The sequence below is a fragment of the Puma concolor genome, chromosome E1 (assembly GCF_028749965.1).
Source record: "Puma concolor isolate L17-30 chromosome E1, mPumCon1.1.hap2, whole genome shotgun sequence".
Classification (NCBI taxonomy): domain Eukaryota; kingdom Metazoa; phylum Chordata; class Mammalia; order Carnivora; family Felidae; genus Puma; species Puma concolor.
This window is the reverse complement of record NC_141680.1, coordinates 61,903,637-61,923,866: the sequence shown is the minus strand read 5'-3', so window position 1 is coordinate 61,923,866 and position 20,230 is coordinate 61,903,637. Positions and strand designations below refer to the sequence as shown.

The following is a 20,230-nucleotide window of genomic DNA, read 5'->3' as shown; positions in this document are numbered from 1 at the left end:
GGAGGGAGCAGCTCAGGAACAGGGTCCTGCACCGCATCCCAGGGTGCCGGCCGGGAGCTGAAAGGATTAAACTCTAGATTTACCTTCGGAGAAGCTCCCAGTTTTATGATGGCTGCAAATAGTATATTATATTCATGAATCTGGATTATCATTTGGTTTTTTTTGTTTCATGCATGCCATTCCAAGACCAAGCATATCTGATGAATCATGAACGTATCAAAAGAAAATAACTAAAGGGAGTTTATTCAGATGTATGTTTACTTACGAGGCCACATCTGTAAATATTTCCTGAACATCTACCTCAAACGAGGCAACCCTGACAGGTTTACATAATAGATGTAACTTACAGCCGACAACGCCAACAGAAGAGACACTGCAAAATGACATATAATTAATTGTCAGATTATCCGTGTAACACAGTGCTGCATGCAGTCAGGCCTGGGGAGCGTCCAGGCCAGTGGGTGGGGAGTGTGCAGACCTGGGGGCCACCTAGGTTGGGGGAGCATCCAGACGTGGGGAGCATCCAGATCCAGGGGAGCATCCAGGCTGGGGGAGCATCCAGACCCGGGGAGTGTCCAGGCCAGGGGAGCGTCCAGACCCGGGGAGCGTCCAGGCCCGGGGAGCATCCAGATCCCGGGGAGCGTCCAGACCCGGGGAGTGTCCAGACCCGGGGAGCGTCCAGACCCGGGGAGCATCCAGGCTGGGGGAACATCCAGACCCGGGGAACGTCCAGGCCAGGGGAGCGTCCAGACCCGGGGAGTGTCCAGACCCGGGGAGCGTCCAGGCTGGGGGAACATCCAGACCCGGGGAACGTCCAGGCCAGGGGAGCGTCCAGATCCCGGGGAGCGTCCAGACCTGGGGAGCGTCCAGGCCAGGGGAGCGTCCAGGCCAGGGGAGTGCCCACGAGGGAAGCAGAACTGGAGCTGCACCCTGGAAGGTGAGTGACCACAGACACACTCGCTCGCCCAGGGGGAGGCCCGACACCCTCAGCCGTGAGGGCTCCGAAACTCTTCGCGCAGAGAAATCACTTCCCTTTTTCCCCAGACCTTCACATCACGGGTGAGGAACGGAAAAGCTGCCGAGTGAGAAGTCCACCTTCCCACACACCGCACAGGAGGGACGGGGCATGGGTCCCAGCCCCGGGGAGCTCCTCCTGCCACACAGGCTGTCGATAGGATGGCATACAAAACACTCTGCAAACGGCACACGTGGCACGAGCGAACGGGAGCCGTATCCGCCGGCCAGCAACCGCGGCCTCGGCACGGGGAGCCCAGCTCTGCTCAGCGCCTCCCCAGACAGCCCTCCCCACCCTACACGGCCCCTCGTTTCCCGGGCCTGCTGGCAGCGACCGTCCGATGCCCTTGAGGCTGCCTTCCCACGAGCCTTCCCCCCTTCGGGGCAGCCCCCCAGAGCCAGAGGGCCGGCCCGCCCCACTGGGTCCTTTATGTCCATAATGGAGGGCACTCGTCTCCCCAGCCAGGTGAGAATCCCAATTAGAGGGGCTTCTGCTGGATTTCTTTTTAGATGAGCCCCTCCTCACCCTCCTATAAACCGTTGAAACGGCAGAATTTCTTTTTAAGTTACAAGTGAAATTCTCTTCTGTTCTGTGTGTGAGAGCGAATACCGGGTATATGTACGTTTCTTTAACACCTTGTTTTGAAAACCTTTGCTGCTGTGAATTCTCACTGCTTACCGTGCATGAAGTACAAGGCACAGAGGAGAGGGGTGAACCTGGCCAGCTGTCACGAGGAAAAGGGCATGAAACCGACCAGACTGTGTGCAGAGACGCAGAGGGGAAGGGGGATCACCGGCCACAGCCTCGCATGGCGTGGGCTGGAGATGCGGGCTCACCGGAACACCTGTCATCGGGACAGCCCGGGGCTCAGCTGTGTGCTGAGCAGCCGCACCGGCCCCCCACAGAAAGCGCTGGCACCTTTTTCGCTAGGCAGAGCTACCGGCGAGTCCGGGGCGAAGCAGGGCAGAGCCGCGAGTGTGGCCCACGGCAGCCCGGGAATGTAACGCCCCCGCACGGTGACCTCGCCCCGCGGACAGCCCAGCCCCCGCCGCGTCCCCTGACGATTTCCGCCCACGAACACGAACACGAACACGCGGGGGTTTCTCTCCATTCTTCCTGGCAGAGGGCACAGAGTCCTGTCAAGCCTGTAGCATCGAACACAACACTCCACGTAAACCTAAGAGAAAAGCTGGTACCCGGGGAAACGGAGGCAACTGAGAAAAGAAGTGGATGCCATTTACAAACCCACAAATCAGCACCATTTTAAGCCTAAAGGACAACGTTGACGCAGTTACCAGGCAACCGCCGTCTGGTTCCTCTGCAGCCGGACTGGGGGCGACGGGGGCGACCGGAGCCTTGCAGCCGGACGCGCCCCGAGCCACGCAGAAGCTACGTGGCGGGGCCGTATCCCGAAGCGCCCGGCGTGCCCGTGGCAAGTGCCTGCAGAGCAGATTCCAGGCAGCGAATGGCAGTCACGACACGTGCCTCTCCCCAGGCAGGCTGGGAACTAACCTGTGGTTTTGGGGGTCACCCGCGGGCGCCCCGAGTATGACCCTGGCACGGACCACAGACTTGGCCGGGGAGGCCACGGGCGTCCACACAATGTCTGTCTCCGGCAGCGGCAAAGGAACCGTGAGACCTCGGGACAGGATGCGTTGGTTGTGCGGATGCACACGTAACTAACGTGTCCTGAGGAGACGTGAAGATTCTGACGTCAGTCGCTTTTCGTCAGAACCACTTAGTTTAGCTGCCTGACGTGAGGTTTAGCCGCAGCGATGGATACGTGAGGATGATGTTCCCACGCGGGGTTTCGAACGGAAAATCGTCGGGCGGTTCCATCACCGTGGAGTCGGTGACGCTGCAGGAGCAAGTCTGTTCCTCGCCACGAACACGAGCGTCCGTGCGGCAGGCTCCGCCGGAGGCACGGGTCGCACAGACGGTGGGGAGAACGGAGGGCAGAATCAGGGTTTACTCGGAGGCGTCGCGGGAAGAGGCTCGCAGGGCGCTGGCGAGCGGGAAGACAAGACGCGGCGCCGCCGAACGCCACACCGAGCGGTGCGGGAAGCGTCCCGGCGCGTGGCCGCTGCTCCCGGGGGAACGCTCGCAGCCCCCACCACGGCGCCACCTAGAACCACCCGAGCAGCGGTCCAACGCCGAGGAGGACAGGCGGTCGGGACCGAGGCGGGCACGCGGCTCAGCCCCACCCGTCCCCGGGAGAAGGGGCGCTGCGGCTCCCGCCACCGGACGCCCGTGCACTCACCTGCCTCCCAGGCGTCTTCCGGGCCGAGCGGGAACAGGCCTCCCGCACACGACAGCGCTGCAGGCGCTCGTCCCCCACTCCGTTCCCACCCACCGCCCCCAACTACGGCGGGGGCCGGGCACCCAGCGCCAGCCACAGACAGAAGGGAGGTCCGCTGGGCAGGGGTGCCCCGCCTCTTCCCGCCTCACGCACCGCACGCCGCAACCGTCAGGAGAAAACACCACTGGCCGAGGGTGCCAGAGCGGAGGGTGAGAGCGGCCCGGGCCCCCGACCGCACGTGAGTAACGATGTTGCGGGCCTCCTGGGCCCTCCCAACGATGACCAAGCGCTACGTGTTTGCAAACCAACAGTGAGCTGCTTTTGCCTTCCCGCCGGAAGCATCCAGACGCGGACACCGAAGGGCTGGGAAAGCTCACCCCACGCATCCTTCCTCAGGTCGTGACCTGAGAGTCGGCCCTACCAGAAGGAAGGAGAAAAACCAAGGAAGAGGCAGCGGAGGGGTCTGCAAAACAGTGGCTGCTCCCAATGAAGGGAGGCCCAGGACGGCGGCTCCGGGAGGCGCCTTCGAGGGGGGGGGGGGCCCCGGGGAGGAAGACCCTCCGGGCAAGGCACATTCCGAGACACGACGCAATCCCAGCCAATCTGGGAACCCGGGAAACACTAAAGAGCTAAGTCAAGAAGAAAAGAGAAAGTCTCCAGGAAGATCCAAGAAGCAAACAAAAACCGTTACACAAACGGAAACCACAGCACCCGATTTAGCCCCCGAATGAGGTGTTTACGTGGATGCGATCAAGGAGTCAAGGCTTGACGTCGGTCACGTTTTAGAAGTGGCCGACACACAAAGCCCGGGGCTCTGCCACAGGCAGGGAACGGAGGGCTGCCGTAAAAGTCAACGTTGCAGAGCTACGAAACCATAGATGTGACTGATTCCTGATGAAATCAGAAGCAAAAACATACAGCTGTTGTTTCAATCTGCAAAGGCTACGAAGCACAGAAAACCCCAAACCGGGACATAACGCGAGGGCCGTGGGGAGACGGCCGGGGGCAGGGGGTGGTGGTGGTGGTGGTGGTTGGTGGTCCACCTCCTGCTGGCGTTCTTTAGAACTCACTCATGCACGCAGCAAACGGGGCTTAGAGCTACCACGCGTCTTTGCCACCAAAACTCAACATAATTTCTCCACTTCTTTAAATAGAAGTGACGGCAGCTCTGTTTTGGTTTGTATGATAGCAGAAAGCCCACAGATAACCTCAAATCTGTGAATCAAGCAGTGCCAGCACAAGCATACCGTCTGCATCGACAGAGATGCTCGCTGGAGGAACCAGAAGGCCACGGGCGCAAGGTCCTGGCCGGGAGGTGTGGCGCCAGGCTCGGTGCCCCCACCACTGGCCTCTGGACTGTCTGGTCTTTCAAGTCCTGCCATATGCTAATCTGGCAATCCTAAAAATACTTCTCGTGAAGAGACATTGAAAGGAGAGGGGTTTGAAGACTTTCTCTGACTTTCAAGTCACAAAGCAACGTGACCCAATGACACGTGCGGAAGATGCCTGAGTGACGGAGGGTGCGTCCTCCCGGCTACGACCAGCCTCCGGCTCTGAGCCGTGCTGGTGCTGTGCTCTCCCGGGAGGTGCCGCCCCCTGCACCTGCCGCACTCCTCGGGGGGGGTCTCCCGGTCCTGCCACGAGATGGGGCCACGGCCAGCGTGAGAGCCGACGACCGCCCTCCCCCCCCACGCGTGCCCTCCCCCCGGCACCACTGCGTGCACCGCCGAGGCGCCCCGGCCCGAGCTGCCATCTCCCTGCCTTCTGTGTGATCGTCTGACCCTCTGCCTTTTCAACACTGGCACAAACCACTTTACCTGCAACGTCTCTTAGCTCACACATCACCATCTACCCACTAAAACGCCTGCCGCGTGCTTACTGTAAGTTGACGGCACTTGACCCACGGAAGAGAAGGTAAGAATTTCTCAGAAGAATAAAGCGAAGCATCTACAGAGGACTTCTGTTTGTCCAGCATCCGATGAAACGGCTAAAACAAACATTAAGATATGAGGTGGGAGCAATTTTATCATTTTACTTTCTGCTGTTTACGTGAGAGGCCAGCTGGACAGCGGCCAGCTGTAGTAGGTGTGGCAGCAACACACGAGGCTCAGCACGCGGTCGTTAGAGGAGAGAATACACATAAGAGAGCTGATTGCAGACACGCGGCGCGACTTGGTGCTGCCACGGATCCAGCACCTCAGACAGCGTATTTCTCGTTTGCTCTCCCCCGGGAGGAGTGAGTCAATTAAACACTTTTTCCCCCAAAAAAGATGCGTGGAAATCTTTTTTGTCGCGCTCAACCAGATGAACGGTTTCTGAGGCTGCGTGAGCCGTGGCGACACGCAGAGAACACGACAGAACTGGCAGAGGGGACCCGCACGGTGAGGCGAGGTCCGCGCCCAGGCTGCGCCCGCCACGCCGCGATGGGCTGAGGCCGGCGGTCCGTCCCTCCTTAACCACCCTGAAGCTCGTGAGTTGGGATAAAAATCGGGCAGCATTCTCTGGCATTTTTACTTACATATGTTAAATGTAAAAAGAAAACCTTTTATTGCCATATTCATTACCTGACGAGACTTTAGCGCTCACGGGAGAAGCCATCCCTTGGGTAGATGTGGGTGAAAGGCCTAAACACAAGGTAACGATCAGACAACACGAGACGCGGTCTCCCCCGCTCTTATCGCAGAATGCAAGTTCAGGACTTGAGGGGCGGGACTCTACCTTCGAGGTCAAAGGGCACTGCATTTACCAGTCTCTCTTATGCGATGCCCTGCACAGGGACTCGATTTATAAATGTAAAATATTCAAGTGTGTGACATGTTCATTTTAAATCCTACCACGCAGAATTTCAGATGTTACTGCTGATTATTTCTGCCACATCCTCTGATAAAGCACGAAAAGCACAACAATACATTAAAATTGAATCGACCCAAAAAGGCTGGAGGAAACATGTACTCAGGACCATTTTTGCTCGGAACTGAGAATTTCCTGCACCGCAACCAATCAGAATTCATGACCCCCTCGAGGCTGCAGAATATTCTATTCCTACACTTGCATGCAGGCCAGGGGATGAAGGTCTCTTAATTGAAAATGCCTCCACAATTTCCCTTCAGAATTCGCTGTTTGGTTCCAACATCAAATATTAACTAAAACAACCAAGTGAAATGTCTGCTCGTGAGCAGAGCGCTGTACTGGCTCTCCCAGCTCCTCTGCGCGTGCACACACACACACACACACACGTGCGCGCACACACACACGCACACGTGCGCGCGCACACACGCACACGTGCACACAAACACAACATGCACACACGCACATGCGCGCACAAACACAGCATGCACACACGCGTGCGCATAAACACAACATGCACACTGTGCACACAAACACAATATGCACACATGTGCACACACACAGCCATGCACACATGCAAACAACCCCACACAAACACAACCACGAACAAGCATGCATAAACATGCACATGCGTGCACAAACGTGTGCACAATGCAACCACAACTGTGCATGCACAAACATGCACACACACACATGTGCGTGCGCACACACACACGACACACGCGCACAAACACAACATGCACACGCGCGCGCACAAACACAACATGCACACTGTGCACACACACAAACACAATATGCACACATGTGCACACACACAGCCATGCACACACGCAAACAACCCCTCACAAACACAACCACGAACAAGCATGCATAAACATGCACATGCGTGCACAAACGTGTGCACACATGCAACCACAACTGTGCATGCACAAACATGCACACACACACACACACACACACAACAGGGACAATAACAAAGATGTAGAACTGATGGCTATGCCCAGATATGGGGCCGTTTCTCCTAAAATCTGCTTTATTTTAACATTTATCCCAGAGGCAGAGGCCACTGGAGCACAAACCAGCTCTAGTAATGTCAGCACTTAACTAATGGTCACATTCGAAATGACACTAAGCAGGGTGCCTGGGTGGCTCAGTCGGTTGAGCGTCCGTCCGACTTCGGCTCAGCTCATGACCTCACGATTCGGGAGTTCGAGCCCTGCATCCGGCTCTGTGCTGACAGCTCGGGGCCTGGAGCCTGCTTTGGACTCTGTGTCTCCCTCTCTCTCTGCCCCTCCCCTGCTCACTCTGTCTCTGTCTCTCTCTCAAAAATAAAATAAACATTAAAAAAAAATTTTTAAATGACACCAAGTAAAACGAGATGTTAAAAATACGCCCGTAAGTTTGTGCCGAGTACCTCCCGAGCTCCGTCATCGAATGTCCCACGTTGCCCGGAGCGCTGGGACAGCCCTCCCAGTGGGAGAACGAGGGGAGCCCTGCGGAGAGTCCGGCCCCCACCCCCACAGGCGCCCCGGCCTGCAGCGGACACCCGTCGGGGGCGCGAGGGCCTCACCTCCAGCTCCTGCTCCCTCTGCAGGGCGAACTGTTTGAAGGACTTGACGATCAAGCCGGCGTTGGAGCAGTCGTAGACGAATATTGACGGGCTGCCCATCCACGTCTGCAGGTCATAGATAGACAGAGGGATGTACTGCGTGTAGTTCTGGAAAACAAAACACGGGGCGCGTGGGAGTTAGGCCTCCTGGGCTGGACCGCCAACCCACACCCGCGCCACGAGGAAGGGGGACACGTGGGGCCTGGCGGTTGGGGCGGTCTCGAGCGGCTGCTCCTACACGCTGCAAGTAACAGCCGCCCGCCACCTGCCCGGGGGCGCGAGTGCGGGGCGGCCGTCACGGTCTAGGGCCCCGCCCCAGAGCTCCCCTGCAGGTGCCAGCGGCTGGCCGTGTCCTGGGAACGCGAGCCCCTCCCCGCAGCGGGACTCCCCTGCACGTGTCCTACCACACCGGCTCCAGCGTTTACCTTCTGCTCCCACCCCTGGGACCCAAACCGCAGCCTCCTCTTGCAAACTCAAAGGATGTGCGTGCACACCAGTTGCCTCTGTGGCTTCCGGGTGTGCTTATGGAACTGCTGCGCGCCCCGCCTGTCAGGGGGATGAGCTCTGGGGAGCTGCCGAGGCCCCTCCGATGTGCGTGTTTTCCCCACGGCACCTTCTACTTCAGAGACACCCATAAGCGCTTAAACCTCCAGATGATTTAAAAAATCACACTGAGGGGATACGAGTGGATTCGGCCCTCTGATTTTGCAAAATCACACAACAGTAATTTATTAACATGAATCCACTAAGAGCAATATTTTTCTGGACAGCCTGTCCCGCTCGGTACTCGAAAACACTCCAGTGATTACTGGTAAACGCAGACAAGGACGTTCCTCGTCTTTAGAGAGACGGTCACAAGTCTCACTCAAAGGCAACCCGTTTAAGCAATTCTTCTGCACGGAACACCTTCGCCTATTCGCCCTTCCTCGGCACGGACAGGTGAGTGGTGACGCCGGCAGGAATCAACTCTGCACGCTGACAGTGAAGGCGGCCGTGTTTCCTACAGTGGAGCCACAAACGTGGCCTCTGGCAGCGCCAAGAGGATTGTTTAAACGCAACAGGAAAACAGGACGGAGGACAGAAAACCAAAGAGGCCCAAGGGAAGTCTGTCACGAGGGTGGCCGGCGGAGGCTCTCTCGACGCACACAGCGCAGCACCAGATCCGTCGATCGCAGGATGAGGCCACGTCCGGGGACACGGGTGCGTGCACGCGAGGGAGCAGACACCTGTACCCCGGGAGGGGCACACACATCCTGTGCCACGTCGCCTCGCCACCCCGCCCTCCTCTGCTGGCCTGCCGGTCGTCACTGCACTACGTGAGAGAACGCGGGAAACGCTGTCTCTAAATACTCTCACCGGAGGATGCTATGATGTCAGTGCTTCCCTAATGAATCTATGCAGTGAGTGCATGCCCGACCAGAACACCAGCGGGAGTGTTCCTTGATGGAATTTGACAAGCTGGTTCTAAAGTTAGTGCAGAAGAGAAATGCACAAGAATAGCGCAAAAAAAAAAAAAAACCCAAAAAACCCACCATTTTTAAAGGAAGAATGATGAGTAGGGACTCGCACTGGCAGATATTAAATATGCTATAAATCTATGGTAATTACAGGATGGTATTAGGGAGGATGAGAAAAACAAATCAACAGAGAAAAGTCCAGAAATAGACCCGCATATATAATTATAACGAAGGTGGCATTTTAACTCCGTGAAGAATGAACGATTCAGTACGCGATACTGTAAAATCTAACTAGCCATTCAATATTGCTGAGATTCTATGTACAAAAGAAATCTAGATATATTTTTCTTTTTTTCTAATGTTTATTTATTTTTGAGAGAGAGAGAGCGTGAGTGGGGGGAGAGGCAGAGAGAGAGGGAGACACAGAATCCGAAGCAGGCTCCAGGCTCTGAGCCCAACATGGGGCTCGAACTCACGAGCCACGAGGTCATGACCAGAGCCGAAGTCGGACACCCAACTGACTGAGCCACCCAGGCACCCCTAGATAGATTTTAAAACTAAACATAAAAACAGAATAAAAGGTTTTTATTTATTTTGGTGCAAGAAAGTCCTCTTAATTCACAAAACTTAGAAGACTTAAAGAGAAATACAATAAGATAAAAATTACATAAATCTGATAAGCCACACACCAATGACAAGCAACTCGAGAACACAGTGGGCACCGCGCACGTGACAGGATGTTTGGAGGGCGCGTGTGTGTGAGCTTCTGCTCGGACCAGTGAAGATGAAACAAGGAACACGCAAACAGGCAAAGGATACAAACGTGCAACCCGCAGAAGCGGCGGGTATGATGGAGGATTGGGGAGAGAGCTTCACGCTCTGGATGGATTGTGGAAACACAGATTACAACGAGAACCATCTATCTGCCTCTGCGTTTGTCTTCATCCAGCAGAGCGGAAAGAAATGTAAAAGATGAACAGATCAGCATGTGTTCCACAGGGCATCGGTTTATTGTTGGCAGGCGTGTAAATAAGGAAGCTTTTTCAGAAAGCCGTTCGCTAGCACGTGCAGGTTTCAAACGTACAAGCCTTTGACTCGCACGTGTCCATCCCACAGGAAAAGTTGCATCCGCACGGAGAAATGTACGTGCGAGGACGTACGGGACTCTTGCTGGTAAAAACCTGCCAGCTATCTAAATGCCAGCAGGGAGGAGGCGGCTGGCCTAAGCTCTGTCTCCTCCTCCTCCTCACCAGGTAAGCGCAGGAGTGACCCACATACATCCACATTGTGGCACGCGGCACTTCAAGCCACGCGGCGCTTGGAGACTGAGCTGGCTGGTGGGTGCTGACGTGGAGAGACACCCCAGGCTTGCCATGATTTCGAAGGTGCAAGTCTTAGAACATCGCATAGACGACAGTCCCATCTTGTGGGAAGAAAAGGAAAGGGCTGTGTGTGTGACACACAAACGGCTAGCACCTGAGTGCTGCCCCACCCACGAGAAGTCCGTGTCCGTGGGACGGGCGGCCCAGATCAGTGGCACCGACAGGACAGCACTGAACCACGAAGGGTGGTCTTCTCGGGCCGGGCGGTGCAGGTGTGCGTTTAGGGACAGAGCTGTGTTACTCCTGCTCCTTTGGTACCTGTGTGCTCTTGGAATCTTTCACAACAGAAATTACTTGTGTTTTCTGAGAAGACAAGACGCACTCAAACTGTTAAGAGGAAGGAAAAGGGTCATCTCCAGGGTTTACGATAATACACTCCCACATCCTTCTAATATTTATAACCAGCAGGCATCACGCGCCACCTGCAGAAGAAGGCTTCCGCAAGCTCTCCGACAGGCAGAGCGGAAAGGGCGTAAGGGCCTCCGGGGACGGTGGGGAAGAGAGACCCTCTCTGCGCCCACTCCCCAGCACCCACCCTGCCCCTGCTGACGTGCAGCCCCCGCTGCTGGGGTGGGGGGAGAAGGGCAAAGAGAACCCTTTAACTGGGCAGGGACATCCCCACACCCCTGGGAATTCATCGCGTTTTTACCCGCTGGCAACACGCTGTGTGCCGTTTATTTGCCGCCCACAATGTCCTCGGCTCAGCGGGGAGCGGCCAAATACAGCTGGCCGGGTCCTGACCGCACTGCCGTCACCACTTCATCCGCCTGACCGTCGGGGAAGTGCCTTCCGGGGACAGGCCGACAAGGCCCCAACACAGCACAGAGGCGTGACGTAAAATATATTTCAGCAGACTGTGTTCTCAGGCCTTGCCTTCTGAGCTAAAATCTAAACTTTATATTTCTCCCAAGTCAAAAGTTTCTTAAAAAATGTTTGAGATACAAAGTTAATTAATGGCAATTCGCTAAAATACTGTAGCTCTAACGTACTAGGAAATCATGATTTTTCCTTCCACTCCCTGTGACCGCCGGCCGCCAATGACAGGCTTCTAGTGGGTCCTCGGCCACCCAGTCCCTCTGGGGGCCAGAACCTTCCCCATCTTCTGATGCTCACCCGAGGGGGGCAGCGTGGCGAGAAACCTCGGACTCTCCAAACTGTTTCCACTTCACAACTGTTACTTACGGAGGGACTCTCATCGGAGACAGACCACGGGGACGCCCACCGCCGAGGGAGGCTTGCACGTGGCACATGCACCCACGCTGCCTCTGAGGAGGAGCCGGCTCCTACGCGTTAGCTGTGTGTGCAGCAACGTGGGAAGTGTGGACCCACCGGGAAGTAAGAAAATCAACGCTGTTCGATCACATTGAGGAAAACGGCCTTTGAGAACCAAGTCTTATTAGTTCGTGAGCATGTAGATCTCATTCCCATCTCAGAAAGACCCCGGGCGGCTGGTCAAGCTTCAGGCCAGAGCTCCCGCCCTGCAAACCCCCAAAGGGCGGCCTGCACCATCGCAGACACAGCTGTGGAAGAACAGCATCCAGAGCACAACCGTTTCTCTGGTCCCACGGCACGTTCCCACGTCGTCTCGGTGGAACCACCCTGGACGGGCTGCACAAGTGCAAGGCTCCCCCCCGTGCACAGAGGGCGCCCGGAGCACCCCGAGGCTTTCAGGCAGGGGCTTGGCTCTCCACCCCCCCATCAAAGCCACAAGCAGTGAGAATTCCTCACCAGAGCCTCTCTTCTTTCTCTTGAAAAAACGTATTCGAGGCCATGTTTTCATTTCAAACAAAGAAATACAAATAGGGTTCGGACAATTTATTCATTACAATCCATTTTATCTGTCAGGTTATATTAAACATTAAAAAAAAAAAAAGCCCCCTTGCTTCATCAGACTGTCTTCTCAGGTGAGTCAGTGGCAGAGGCAGCAGCAGAACAAGGGCCAGGAGAGAAGGGCGCGGGGTTTCCGGGGACAGCAGCGCGCCTCCAGAGAAGCCGTCCCCGTTTCGGAGAAGACGCTCGGTGCACCTTCTGCCAAAGTCTCCAAGTGTGGGTCAGAAGTCCCAGCCACACTGACGTGGCCTCCTCCTGCGGGCCTTCCAGGATTGCTGCCGGGGCCGCACTTCCCCGTGAGCCCAGAGATAGAGCCGCGGCTGCATCTGGACGGTCATCCCGCGTCCCCACCCTGTGGGGTAATGCGTGCGGCTGTCCTCTGAGGACAGGACTTCTTTCCAGAGGCCGCCCAGGAGCGGGAGGGGCCGGCCCGGGCGCGGCAGGGGTCGAAGAACAGGGCTTGACCACCGGGTGCGGCGGTCGGCGGTGCGGCCTGAGCCACGAGCAAACTTCCCGTCCCTCAGAATCCTTAAGGCCGAAGCCGCGGTGGCTTTGTTGCCACTTCCTCTGCCTTTCCTTGATTACAGTTAAATAACCGATCGCTCCCCGAGTAATTCTAAATAAGTATTGTTTAAATAATAGAAGTCACTGGTTTTTGAACCTGCAAGTCTCCATCAAACAGTGACATTCTGATCCTGCCTTACGTACAGTTCGTTACCGATCCTGCTGAGAAATGGACCACAAAGGCCTTTCAATGCATAATTATCAAAAACACACACTTGTAATTTGTAAAGAGAAACATTTGTGCCAGGTCCCCTGTAGCATTTGTTTTGTTACTTTATCCATATTGAGAGCAGCAAAGAAAAAAGAAAAAGAAAAAAACAAAGGTGTTAATTTCATCGTAAGCTTGACTTGTCTTTTCTGAGGATTTCTGGCGCTTTCTGTTTGTCTGCAATAGTTGAAGGAAGACTGTCAGTAAAAATTCTGTTTCTTCAGAAGTGCTGGAAGACTTTGGACTATTTCTTTATAAGAGCTTGAAGGTTTAAAAAAAAAATACGTGATTCCCTTGGTGTTAAGAGATATAAAATCTTAACTGATTTCTCTGCTGCCCTGTACCATTTGAAAACCAGATTTATGGAGCGTGTGGGGCCGATCGCCGGTATTTCTCCTAAGTTCCAAGGCCCGGCTGCTGCTGCTGCTGTGGGTCCGCGACCCGCACCTCAGGGTCCCCGGCGTAGGCAGCGCGGGCACGCGGTACAGACACAGGGCACCCGCTCCTCAGTTCTGGCGCCACCCATACACCTCACGCTTCACGAATCAGGAAACATTTTGCTAGTAAGATGATACTGAAAGAAAAATATCCAGGGGCACCTGGGTGGCTCCGTCGGTTAAGCGTCCGACTTCGGCTCAGGTCATGATCTCGCGGTCCGTGAGTTCAAGCCCCGCATCGGGCTCTGTGCTGACAGCTCAGAGCCTGGAGTCTGTTTCAGATTCTGTGTCTCCCTCTCTCTCTGCTCCTCCCCTGTTCATGCTATGTCTCTGTCTCAAAAATAAATAAACGTTAAAAAAAAAAAAAAAAGAAGAAAAATATCCATTCATCCAGGAGTCAATCTGTAAGTAGAATTTCAACTACAAATTCAATTTCTTTGATCGATACAGGGCTATTCAGGCTTTCTAGTCCATTCTGGGATTTTTGGGTTTTTTTGAGACAGAGAGCACGTACGTACCTGTGCACGTGCACGAGTGGGGGAGGCGCAGAGACAGAGAGACGGAGATGTGGGGGCAGAGCTGACGCGGGGTTCCATCTCACAACTGCGACACCACCGCCCGAGCTGAAATCAAGAGTAACCGACTGGCCACCCGGGTGCCCCTGGGTCACTTTTGACAAGTCGCATTTTGTAAGGCATGTCCCATCCAATTCGTCGTTTAACGGTATAAAATGTTAATATGTCCTCGTGTATTTGACATCTGTAGGATATGTGGGGACGTCTGCTCTTTCATTTCTAAGTGTGGATGGTGTCCTCTCTGTTCTCTTCATCTGTTTGCTGGAGACGTGTCGGTTTAAAAAAAAAAAAGTGAGCTACATTAGCTCTCTCTGCTGCTTGTTCTCTATTTTACTGATTTGTCTTCTACTTGCTGTGAGTTTAGTGTGTTCATCGTTTTCTAGTCTCTTAAAGGAGAGACTGAGATTTTAACTTTACGCCTTTCTGCCTTTCTGCAAAAAGATTTAAGGGCATACGTCTCCATGCGTGCACTGCGTTAACCGCATCCCGCAAATTCTGGCAAGTCTTATTTTCGTTATTCTTCCATTTGGACTCTCCTTTCCTTTGTCATATCTTTTTTTGACACGAGTCATTCAGTTTCCAAATGTTTGAGGATTTTCCAGATATGCTACGAGGCCAGCTTCTGTAGTCACAGAATAGATTCTGTATGATTTCAGTCCTTCAGACCTCATGGAGACATGCCATTCTCGGAGGACACCCCCCTGCCCCTGACATGTGCACCGCGCAGCCATTGGGCACAGGCGTTATATTCACCGATTCACAGCGACTGACAGTACTGTTCCAGTCTTTTCTATCAGTAACTGATTTCTTCTCCACCAGAAAAAATACATTATGTCTGGAGTTTTCTTTGTGAGAAAACTATTAATCATCAATCTTAGTTTTAACCTACCAATTACTGACAGACGGTTATCCAAAGCCCCAACCGGAATTATGGGTTGGTTGCTTCCTCTCTTTGCTCCTGGCAATCTTGCTGTATGTATTTTGAACTCTCCTATCAAGCACATACATATCCAGGACGGTTTACGTCTTTCTGATGATCTAACCATTTGTCATTGTGAAATGTCCCTCTTCACCTCTGGCAACACTCGTGTCTCAAAATCTGTTTCCTGATTAGTACTTTGGCCCCCTCAGTGCTCTTACGACTAGTTATTTGCACGACACACAAAGTTTGGTCTTGCTTTCAATCCAGCGTGATATAAACTTATGAAAAAAGCCAGATTAAACTAGAATGTGGGACACTGTAGAGAAAACGGGTCTGGGTTCACGGAAAACACAACATGCACTGTTGAGTGAATGGAAACAGGAGTCGGTCACAGAGGGGGAGGAAGTCTTTACAAAACACACATCTGATAAAGGACCTGCATCCAAACTGCAACACGAATTCTAAAAAGTGACTAAGAAAACAGCCCTGTTGAAAAGTGGGCCATAGATGCGGGTAAAGAAGGCTACAGATGGCCCCTAAGCACCTGGGAAGACTCCACACCAGGTCATTAAGCAAAGGCAAGTTGAAACAACAACGAGATAGCACCGCTGAGCTAGCAGCTGATAGCACATTGACAGCAATGAGATAGCACCTGATGAGAAGGGCCGACATCCAACCACTGGCAACAACACGCTGGAGGTGGGATGGGGAGGGCCAGGAACTCTCTTTCGTTGCTGCTGGGAAGGCGAACTGATGGAACCCCTCCGGAGGACAATTTGGCCATTTCTTAGAAAGCCACACAGACCATCTGATCCAGCAATGGCACTCCTAGGTATTTACTCGAATTAGCATAAACCTTACATCTACGCAAAGACCCGCACACACAGGTTTATAACAGCATTATTCACAACAGCCAAGAAAAATGAGAAGCGAGCAAGATGTCCCTCAATAGTGGTCCATCCAGATAATGAAGCGTTACTCAGTGGTAAAGAGAAATGAGCTATCAAGCCACAGAAACACACTCCTTGTTGGAAACAGCCAATCTTAGAAGGCTACACACTGTATGATCCCAACTAAATGTCACTCTGGAAAAGGTAAACCTACAGAGACAGTGGACGGCCGTGGTTGCCGGGGCGGGGAGGGAGGCAGGAGGGGCGAACAGTAGAGCACGGGATTCTTAGGGCAGTCAGACTACCCTGCAGGCACCGTAATGGTGAGTGCGTGCCGTGACGTATCCGGCAAAACCCAGAGCACGTACGACGCAGAGTGATCTAACGTGAACTATGGACGTTAGCGAATGACACCGGATCAATGCTGCATTGGAAGCTAGTTAATGACACTGGACCAACACTGGATCACGAATTGCGGCAAACGTCCCACATCAAAGCCAGACCTTAATGATGGAAACTGAGGGCGGGGGAGGCAGGGAGAGTGCAGGCAAAGTCTCCTTCTCAATTCCTCTATAAAACTAAACCTGCTCCAAAAACTGAAGTCTATTAGTAATAATAATTTATTAAAAGACCAATGTGTAACTATAGTAACCCACTACAAAAAGACGATAATAAAATAATTTCACTTGGAAAAAATGCAAAGAAGGACCTATATCCGCGGAGGCAGTGTGTGAACCTGGACTGGATCCTGGATCCCAAACAAAACCAACAAACAAACACTGCTTATTAAAACACAGCTTTGAGGGGCGTCTGGGTGGCTCAGTCAGTTAAGCGTCCGACTTCAGCTCAGGTCACGATCCCACGGTCCGTGAGTTCGAGCCTCGCGTCGGGCTCTGGGCTGACGGCTGAGAGCCTGGAGCCTGCTTCCGATTCTGTCTCCCTCTCTCTCTGCCCCTCCCCCATTCATGCTCTGTCTCTCTCTGTCTCAAAAATAAATAAACGTTAAAAAAAACCAAAAAACAAAAAAACCACAGCTTTGAGATGGTCGGAAGCACGTGGACATGCTCTCTGTAGTAAATGATGCTACAGAATCGATGCTAAGTTTCTTGTTATTTGTTATTTTATACCCACCAAATATCTACTAAGAAAACAAAAAAGTGTGTACAGATAAATTATAAGGAACAGTAAGAGAAGAGCAAAACTGATAAACATAAAATTAATGTACAAAAATCAACAGCCTTTCCATACTCCTTGGCAAAAACTTACAGAACACAGGTTTTACAGTAAACATTTATAACATCAAAAATATACAGAATCGGGGTGCCTGGGTGGCAGTCGGTTGAGCGTCCGACTTTGGCTCGGGTCATGATCTCACAGTCCGTGAGTTTGAGCCCTGTGTCGGGCTCTGTGCTGACAGCTTGGAGCCTGGAGTCTGCTTTGGATTCTGTGTCTCCCTCTCTCTCTGCCCCTCCCCTGCTAATGCTCTGTCTCTCTCTGTCTCAAAAATAAATAAAAACATTAAAAAAAAATTTTTTTTAATATACAGAATCTAGGAATATATCTAACAAATGATGCAAACTTGTATGAAATTATGAAATACCACTGAAAGACACCTAAAAAAGAACACAGTTTGGTAGACTCAACGTTGTAAAGACGCTGAGTCTCCCCCATCATTAATCCACTGATTTACAAGTTGGTTCAACAGTCTCCTGGATGATCAAAGCACCAAGGACAGCCAAGACGCGACTGAAGAGGAACAAAGAGGAGGAATTCGCTTTCCCAAACACCAGGAATCACTGGAAACCTATGCTCATTAAAATAGTTTCCTGGCACAGAGGCAGGACCCATGGAGCAGAACAGAGCTCAGAAACACGCCCACACACTATGGAAACTCGATTTCGTTCAAAGACGACATTAAATAGTAACGGAACAGGTAGGTATCCACTGGAGGGGGGAAAAGAATATGAACTCCTACATAACAGTATGTACAAAATCAGTTTCAGGTAGATTAGAGACCTAAATGTAATGGACGAAAATACAACCCTTGTGGAAGAACACAGAGAATACTTTTGGGGACGACTGGGGGCTCGGGCAGGTGAGCGACCGACTCTTGATTTTGGCTCAGGTCATGGTGTCGCGGTTTTGTGAGTTCGAGCCCCATGCTGGGATCTGTGTGAACTCTGCAGAGCCTACTTGGGATATTCTCTCTCTCTCTCTCTCTGTCACTCTGCCCCTCCCCATTTTGCACTCTGTCTCTCTCAAAATAAATAAAAAATGAAAACTTAAAAAAAAAAAAGATTACTTTTTAAATCTTGGCATGAGGAAACTCTTCTTAAAGACACAAAACGTCCGCACCGTAGTGAAAGACTGACCAAGCTGACCACTTGGACGTAAAGAGCTCCTGTCCGTTAAGGGACACCAAGCCATACTTCGGGGAGGACGTTCGCAATTCCTAACAGTGATAAAGGGCTGCTGTCCAGAAGACAAGGGATTCCTTCAAATCAGTGAGAAGAGGACGCAGCAACCCCAGTGACACATGGAGGAGCTGGCACTTCGAGCAGAGGAAGCCTCCACGGCCGGCACGCACGGCAGAGGGCGCTCGAGGGCACGGCCACCGGGGAGACCCGCGCTGGCCCCCACACCGAGCAGAAAGGACAAACCCTGACCACAGTCTGGGGAAGAAGGTGGGGAACGGAAGACATTTGGGCAGTGTGCGACAGGAAGACGACAGAGCCACTCAGAAGCTTGTCTGCACAGAAGGCACCAAGCAGGTCCCGGGACGTCCCCACAGCCAGCGGCAGGGGACTGGGGGAAGGGGGAAGGGACAGCAGGGACCGGTCTTCAGAGCGTGACACAGAGCGAGAGGGGCAGGCACAGAAGGATCCCAGTCTCGTCAACCAGAACGCACCCAACAACACGCCTGGACAGCCACACAAGAGTGGGGACACTGTAAAGGAAAGCGCGGTCGCGGTAAACTCGAGGTCCACTGGGATCCTGGCGGGGACAAGGGAGGCTGCACTTGAGGAGGGCACAGGGGCTCTGAAGGCGCGTCTTCTGAACCGGCGGTGGCCACGTGGCGTCGAACCCTGCACCCTTCCAGGCGCGGCCTTTCACACCGCGTGAGCCGAGAGGACGCAGCCGCCGCCCCACCACAGGGTGGGCGCGACACTCGCCGCTCGCGGCCAGGAAGATGGCGGAAGGGGTGTCGCCTTGGAGGAGCTGGAGGCGGGAGCACCGCCCTGGGGAGGGCAGAGCAGAGGCCGCGTCCACAGGTGTCGCGGTGGGCGCTCTCTGGAACCCGTGCACCGTTTTGTTTCGTCAGGAAATCGCGGGTTCTCTAAGGAAGACTCCGCCTGACCTGAGAAACCGTGTCGACCGTGCGAGTCCTGCCTCCTGCGGGGAGAGCGCATCCGAGGGCCACACCGGACAGCGTGGCCCAGACGGTGCCGCGCCACGCGGGCACGAGAGCCAGCACCTCGAGCCTGCTGCCCAGGCCTCGCCGCTGACACGGAGATGATCCCACGGGTCCCCGCCACACGGCGGGCCCGCCGCCCTGTCCAGCCCGACCACATCCGGGTCCGCAGAGGCAGGGTCTAGACGGCGGCAGAGCCACGGGCGGACGGGACCCATGGCCGAGCTCCCACGCGGAAACGTTCTGTGGCAGAGAGACACGGGCGGGGCTCCCAAGGACCTCGGACGGAGCTCCTACCTTGTTGAAGACCCAGATCTCCCCGTTCACGGTGGGCCTGGGCACCCCGTGGCCGTTGTAGTGGAAGAGGACCCGCTCCTCCTTGGCGTTTCGGCGTAAAGACGTGCAGAGCTTTTTCACCTCATCCACGGTCGGGTCGAGGCTCTGCTTGTACCGGGCCTGTTGCGGGAGAAGAAATCGAGAAACTCACCGTGGATTCGCGGGAGCACCCGGGACGCACCCCCCATTCCTGCTCTGAGCGGCGCGTGACCCCGCACACGCGAGCCCGAACTTCTCCGCCCCTGAAAGCGGGCGATGGCTCTTTCAGAGGCTGCCGGGCACGTGCCCCCACCCGACAGATGCTCCTTGGGAGCCACCGTGACGGTCCCCCGGGATGGAGAGGCCTGCCGCACGGCCACGCTGAGCAAAACGTACCGCCGCCGGGATGCCAGGTATTTCTCAGAAACACTCAATCCTTCCGGAAGAATTCTCTGCGGGAGGCTGCAG

The 20,230-nt window shown here is 54.1% G+C and overlaps 1 protein-coding gene across 4 annotated transcripts in view; it reads right to left on the bottom strand.

Moving 5' to 3' along the window:
* RPTOR (regulatory associated protein of MTOR complex 1) overlaps positions 1-20,230 on the bottom strand; it is a 335,760-nt gene that overhangs the window by 176,599 nt on the left and 138,931 nt on the right. For all 4 annotated transcript variants that reach the window (XM_086685560.1, XM_086685561.1, XM_086685563.1 and 1 more), the window contains 2 exons: positions 19,745-19,903; positions 7,732-7,878 (listed from right to left, as the gene is read on the bottom strand). In XM_086685560.1, coding sequence (XP_086541686.1) covers positions 7,732-7,878; positions 19,745-19,903 — 306 coding nt within the window. The remainder of the gene's footprint in view (positions 1-7,731; positions 7,879-19,744; positions 19,904-20,230) is intronic.